At 51.3% G+C, this 6846-nt stretch overlaps 1 protein-coding gene across 1 annotated transcript; it reads right to left on the reverse strand.

Annotated features, from left to right (window-relative positions):
- On the reverse strand, positions 569 to 6579 carry SPC24 (SPC24, NDC80 kinetochore complex component). Its single transcript, XM_021083851.1, has 5 exons — positions 6356 to 6579; positions 2250 to 2394; positions 1999 to 2103; positions 1800 to 1876; positions 569 to 789 (listed from the first exon to the last, which is right to left on the reverse strand). Exons 1-5 carry the CDS (start codon positions 6513 to 6515, stop codon positions 683 to 685), a joined length of 594 nt encoding a protein of 197 aa, XP_020939510.1. The 5' UTR covers positions 6516 to 6579; the 3' UTR covers positions 569 to 682.

Genomic DNA, 6846 nt, shown 5'->3' on the forward strand with positions numbered 1-6846 from the left:
CGGGTACCCAGCACAGTTATGGGCATGCAGCGGCCCTCGGAGAATGAGTGAATAAAAAGCACTAAACTTGAATCACAGATGAGGAAGACCTGGAATTTGTCATCAGATACTACAGTGTCATTTGTATGCGTTGCCACAGATGTGAAGTCATAGGCCTGGCACAGTTGAGTCAGTTCCCTTTGGTTACCTAGCCGAGGCCAGTCCAGCATCTGAGGCCAAAGTCAAGAGCAGGGAACAGGGGGAGAAATCCAGTTTAAAAAACAAACAAACAGGAGTTCCCGTCGTGGCGCAGTGGTTAACGAATCCGACTAGGAACCATGAGGTTGCGGGTTCGGTTCCTGCCCTTGCTCAGTGGGTTAACGATCCGGCGTTGCCGTGAGCTGTGGTGTAGGTTGCAGACGCGGTGCGGATCCTGCGTTGCTGTGGCTCTGGCGTAGGCCGGTGGCTACAGCTCCGATTCAACCCCTAGCCTGGGAACCTCCATATGCCGCGGGAGCGGCCCAAGAAATAGCAACAACAACAACAACAACAAGACAAAAGACAAACAAACAAACAAACAAAAACAACCTCATTTGTGTATAAACATTTAATTTTAAGCTGATCTCACCACCAAGGCACCGACCGCCCACCACGGCTGATTCTACTGTGTAGGACTGTTAAGACACAGTCGAGAGGCTCCTGGCTACCACTCTGTGTCCACCAAGCTCCAGAGATAGTCGCTGATGAATTTCTTGGAGAGCTGGGTGCTGTCCAGGTGGATGGGCTGGGCAATGCTGGGGCCGTGATGGACTGAGGGCGCAGATGTAAGGAAAACCAGCACATAGCCAACCCCCTTGACAAAAGGATACTGCCTCTGAAATGTTATTATTAAGACAGAGACTGAAACGAATTTTCATTAACAAAAAGTTGAATTCTGAGAATTCACTGTCTTTGTTTAAAAACTGTGGTAAACTAGATACATTATATTTACCACCTTAAACTTTTTTTTTTTTTTTCTTTTGGTCTTTTTTTTTGCCTTTTCTAGGGCCACCTCCCACGGCATATGGAGGTTCCCAGGCTAGGGGTCCAGTCGGAGCTGTAGCCGCTAGCCTACGCCAGAGCCACAGCAACGCGGGATCCGAGCGGTGTCTGCAACCTACACCACAGCTCATGGCAATGCCGGATCCTTAACCCACTGAGCAAGGCCAGGGACCAAACCCACAACCTCATGGTTCCCAGTCAGACTAGCCAACTGCTGCGCCATGACAGGAACTCCTTTTTTGGCTTTTTAGGGCTGCCCCTGTGGCATATAGGGGTCAAATTGGAGCTGTATCCCCCAGCCTACGCCAGAGCCATAGCAACGTGAGATCCAAGCCAAGTCTGCGACCTACACCACAGCCCACAGCAATGCTGGATCCTTAACCCAATGAGCGAAGCCAGGGATCGAACCTGCAACCTCAGGGTTTCTAGTCGGATGCATTAACCACTGAGCCACAAGAGGAACTCCTGTTTTTATTATTTTATTTTTTTTGCTTTCTGGGGCCGCACCCTCGGCATGTGGAAGTTCCCAGGCTAGTGGCTGAACTGGAGCTACAGCTTCTGGTCTACACCACAGTTCACAGCAATGCCGGATCCCTAACTCACTGAGTGAGGCCAGGTATCAAACCCACATCCTCATGAGTACTAGTCAGATTCGTTTCCACTGTGCCACAACAGGAACGCCCTCAATTTTTTTTTTTTTTTAACAATCTATCGTGGTGTCTGCACCATTTAACATGCCCACCAACAGTGCAGAGCTCCACTTTCTCCACAAAGGATACTGCCTTTGATCATCCCTGGCTCACACTCATAATCCCACTCAATTTTACTTATTCGGCGATAAAGTTGAGCTACATACCTGTGTGAGAAGATGAAAAAAGAAAAGGAGAAGAAAAGGAAGTTACTCCAGCACTGACGCCAACAAAGAGCTGCAGGCTGTGCACACACATACTGACACACAAACGTGCTCCGTGGACCTACACGGCTGAAGGGATGGTGACAGTGGTGTCTTCGTCGATCTCCCTTTCCTGTCTTTCAAGATCAGCCTCGATGTCTTTGAGTTCCTTCAACTCTCTGGTGAGCTGAGTAAAGCAGGTAGTTAAGGACCCCTTGCCTTGGAGGGAGGGCTGCCCGTGTGCTAACACCAAGCCTGGCGTGTTTTCCAGCGTGAACGAACACACCCCTTGGATGAAGCTGGGGCCCGGCCGTTCCGAACATGCAGCAAAGGATATAGGAGGCTGGCCTTCAGCTGGGTGTCCTCCTCGCTGGCCCTCTGAAGCTCGGCTTCAAGCTGCTGCAACTGAGTGCCGCCCTGCTGTGCCTGCTCCTTTGCATCAAGAAGGCTCTGGGCCACCTCCTTCTCCAAGGTGAGGATCTCTGCGGGGGGTGTGGGGGGGGAGAGGTGTGCACCCCTCAACTCAGGCTCCCCCGGAGAGCCCTGGAGCGGAGGGTGGTTCATCTGCCTGCAGCCTCAAGGCTTCCACCGTTGGCCACGTTCTCATTTCTGCCTGTAGTTCCTGGACCCATCGTCCTATTGGCAAACGCCCACCAGAGAGTCCCACGTGGACCCTGCCTAAATGCCTCCATTTCACCAAATCACAGTTGAATCCACCCGAAGTAATAAAATCTGGTCCTTCTTTGCACACCTGGTCTTTTTTTTTTTTTTTTTAAAAGGCTGTGCAGCTATCAGCCTATGCCACAGCCACAGCAATGTGGGTTCCAAGCCATCCACAACCTATGCCACAGCTTTCAGCAATGCCAGATCCTTACCCCAATGAGCATGGCTGGGGATCGAACCCGAATCCTCATGGATACTAGTCAGTTTCGTTTCTGTTGAGCCACAGTGGGAACTCCCACACACCTAGTCTTAATTTATGAGGTCACTCTGCAACCTGTCACCTGAGCATCAAGCCTGGGACTCACTTTCCACATCCAGTTACCATCCAGCCTGGCGAACTACACTCCTTCCTTGCGCTGATCCTACATCCCTCTAGAGCACCCCAACAGCCTCCCTGCTGTGCCCTGCTTTGCTCTCCTGCTGCCAAACCTTTCTGCTCTCTGCCTTCAGAGGAGGTTTTAGAGGCCAAATGTCAAATCACTCCCCTGCTCAAAGATCTCCCATGGCTCCCAGTGTCTCCAGGATAAGGTCCAGGTCTCTCTGGGTACCTTCACCATCCTTGCCAACCTTTCTCCATACTCTTCACCCCCACCGTGTGATCTTCCCTCTGCTCTGCTACAAAGTTGCCTCATCGCTCTGCAAACATGCCACATTTTTCGGTCCTGGGCCTCCACCTGCCTGTCCTCCAGGGATGTCCCTGACCACTGGGGACACAAGCCCTCAAGCCCTCCTGGGTGATGCCTGACTCAGGTGGCTGGACACTCTCCTCTCCCTCCTGGGGCAGGACTGTACTTCCAGAACAGCCCCTATCACACTGGACCATTTATTCCTTGTCTTTCTTCTTCAAATCAGAGATTGCATCTTAAATTCACCACAGATCGCCAGTAGCTACTCAGAATAAACACATTTTGAACAAGGCATCCAAAAAGATCAAAAACACCTTAAAAAGGTTACTGTGTTCCTTTCCGTAGAGTCAGAGAAACCTGCCAACTCAGAGAAGGCACATATGAAAATGCTTCTCAAAGGACCGGTGTTTAAATGTTTACAAACTTATATTAATTTTTAATCAGAGCACTACATGTCAATAGTTGTGAAAAATTTAGCACGCACACACACACCCCTCTTTCTCTAAGCCTCTCCACCCTCTGAAGCAGCCACTTAAACTCTTCACTGTTTTCTCTGGCATCAACGTTCATATTTCAAAATAATTTGCTTATGCTGCTATTTCTTGATCTGTCTGTGTTAGACGGTGCCTGCTGATTTCCTGTCAGGAGACCTGAGGGCCTGGATCTCTTACACAGCCTTCCTGCCCCCTCTGCATTTACCCTCAAAACAACCACCAAGCCTCCTGGGACCCTCCCTGGGGATGCTCTCTTTCCCACGGGCTTTCCTTAGAAGCTGTTGTTACCTGAACATGTGCTAAGTGCCATGGGTGACCAGGGAGTCCTAACTCACTGAACTCTCACAACCCTCTGTGGGCGGAACACTGGCCCCCATTTGAGAGGTGATGAGCAGAAGCCCAAAGAGGTTCAGTGACTTGTCCACAGCACTTGACTCCAAAGCTGGGATCTGAACTGGATCCCCTCCCCCTTTTCTTTTTTTGCTTTCTAGGGCTGCACTTGTGGCATATGGAGAGTCCCAGGCTAGGGGTCTAAACGTAGCTACAGCTATTGGCCTACACCACAGCCACAGCAACACCAGATCCGAGCCGCATCTGTGACCTACACCACAGCTCACAGCAACGCCAGATCCTTAACCACTGAGCGAGGGCAGGGATCAAACCTGCAGCCTCATGTTTGTTCCCACTGCGCCACGACAGGAACTCCTGAACCAAATCCTTTTGTTCAAAGCCTCAGCTCCCTACAACACTGACTCTTGTCTCCCTGACCCAAAACCATCCATTCTGCTGAAACCCAGACAAGCTGGGTTATGCTGATGGGGGAGTTAATGGAGAGGGAGAGGAGGAAAGAAAGAAGAGAGAAGAAGAGGGGAGGAAAAGAGAGCAGAAGACCTTGACCAGGACCTCCATCAAGCTTAGACTAACATCCAAACTCCTCCTAGGGGCTCACAGGCCTGGCAAGGTCTGGTTGCTGCTGACCTCATTTTCTACTGCTTTCTCCTGGGTCTCCAGGCTCGTTCACGCCTCACAACCTTCACACTGACAGTCCCCTGGGCCTAAAACACTGTTCCCTGAGCCACTGCATGGCTAGCTCCCAGGTCATTCAAATCTCAACCCAACGGCCACCCCCTTATAGGGTAAAAAGGCATTACAAACCCCTGGCACTGAAACCGCAGTGGAAAACTAGAGGACAGTTTCTCAAAAAATTAAATATCAAATTCCCATCTGATCCAGCATTTCTACTTCTGGGAAAATACAAAAAAGAATCAAAAACAGGGACTGAAGGAGATATTTATACACCCACGTTCACAGCAGCATTATTCACAATAGCCAAGGGGTGGAAGCAACCCAAGTGTCCATTGACGGATGAATGGATAAATAAAATGTGGTGTATCCATAATATCCATATAATGGAATATTGGACATGATGGGGGTGATGGTTGTACAACAATGTGAATATATTTAATGCCACTGAACTGCACACTTTAAAATAGTCAAAATGGTAAATCTTACATTATGTCAACTGTAGCACTCGTGCACGTGCACACGCACACACACGTCTGTAGCCTTAAAAAACAACAACGGAGTCCCTGCTGTGGTACGACAGGATGGATGATGTCTGTGCAGCGGCAGGGACGTGGGTTTGATCCCAGAAGGCACAGTGGGTAAAGGATCTGGTGTTGCTGCAGCTGCTGTGTAGGTTGCAACTGAGGCTCAGATCTGATCCCTGGCCCAGGGAACTCCACATGCCATGGGCCAAAGAAAAACAAACAACAGCAACAAAACCCCTGATGATGAGAAAAGCTGTAACAAAGGCATCCTCCCTTCCTCCCCTTTCAAAGGCACATTGCTGTGCAGACATCATCTCCATGAACCTCACTTTGATCCATTAAGGGCGGGGGTGGGGGGGAGGGTATATGCTATCAGCGGCCCCATTTCACAGATGAGGAGACTGAGGCTTTAAGAAGGAAGCCGCTGGATTGGGATCACATGAGTTAACAGCTGAACGCCTTAGCCCATCACCTCCTGACGAATTCATTCTTCTTTATCCCCTGGCCTCACCCCACTAGCCTACCAGCCCCCTCTTGCCCAAGAGATTCTGTTTGTTTAGTTCCCTGCTGTCCCCCCAGGCCTGGCACTCTGCCTGGACACAGCAGGTGCTCAGTAAAACATCTGAACAACCTCAGCAGAAAGATACGGACTATTGTCACAACCATTTTATGAGAAACAGATACGGCGAGGTTAAGGCAGTCATCTCAAATCTCACAGCTGGAAAGTCGAGAGATGGCGCTTTGACACCCGAGCTCCAATTCAAACCCTGAGTCCCCCAGCTGTTCACGGAGCGCTCAGAAGTAGGCCAGACCCTGCGACTCTTATATTCACCATTAAACCCCTGGGAGGTGGCTGTTGTCCTGAAGCCCATTTCACAGGTAGGGAAACGGAGGCTCAAAAGGAAGGGCGCTCACCCGCCGGTCGCACGAGGAACTACGGAAGGGGATGGGGGCGCCAAGAATGGAAAGGGTTCGAGGCTGGCCTGGCCGCCCCTCCCATCACGCGGATTCCGGCTGCCCCCCGCCCCCCACCCCCCACCCGGCCCTCACCTCGCAGCCGCTGCTCGGCGCCGTCTTGCGTTTCCAGCAGCCGCTCCACCATCTGCTCGTGGCGCCCCAGCAGCCGCCGTTGCTGCGCCTCAGCGCGGTTGGCGCCCAGCAGGCTCAGCAGCCCCTGGCTCACTTCTTCCATGTCCCGGAAGGCCGCCATGACTACATCAGGACCAATCCCGCGCAAATTTAACAGCCCTATAAGTCCCGCCTCCCTTCCGGAAATCCCAGTTTCCATTGGGTTAATCACACGTCAATCATTAGCGAAAAAGGGCGGCCGAATCCTCTGTCAGTCATCGTCTGGAGCCAGTCTGCGCGGAGGAGGGGAGCCTCCGGAGCTTTGCCTGATGCGCCTGCGCACGCTGTTTTTTTTTCTCAGGTCCCGGGTCTATCGTGCGCAGGGCGAGATTCTTCGGGTGAAGCAGTGAACTCATTCTGTTGGAGCTGTGGTGTGTGCGTGGGATTCTCACAGTAAACATCATAAATAAGTA

Source organism: Sus scrofa, chromosome 2, assembly GCF_000003025.6.
Source record: "Sus scrofa isolate TJ Tabasco breed Duroc chromosome 2, Sscrofa11.1, whole genome shotgun sequence".
NCBI classification, from domain to species: Eukaryota; Metazoa; Chordata; class Mammalia; order Artiodactyla; family Suidae; genus Sus; species Sus scrofa.

Excerpts from the sequence above, each read along its gene's own strand:
- SPC24 (XM_021083851.1), bottom strand. The coding sequence starts at position 6,515 with ATGGCGGCCTTCCGGGACATGGAAGAAGTGAGCCAGGGGCTGCTGAGC. Across the intron at positions 2,395-6,355 it reads CGCCGAGCAGCGGCTGCGAG|AGATCCTCACCTTGGAGAAG; the intron begins GTGAGGGCCGGG and ends CACCCCCCGCAG. Across the intron at positions 2,104-2,249 it reads CAGCTGAAGGCCAGCCTCCT|TCAGCTCACCAGAGAGTTGA; the intron begins ATATCCTTTGCT and ends TACCTGCTTTAC.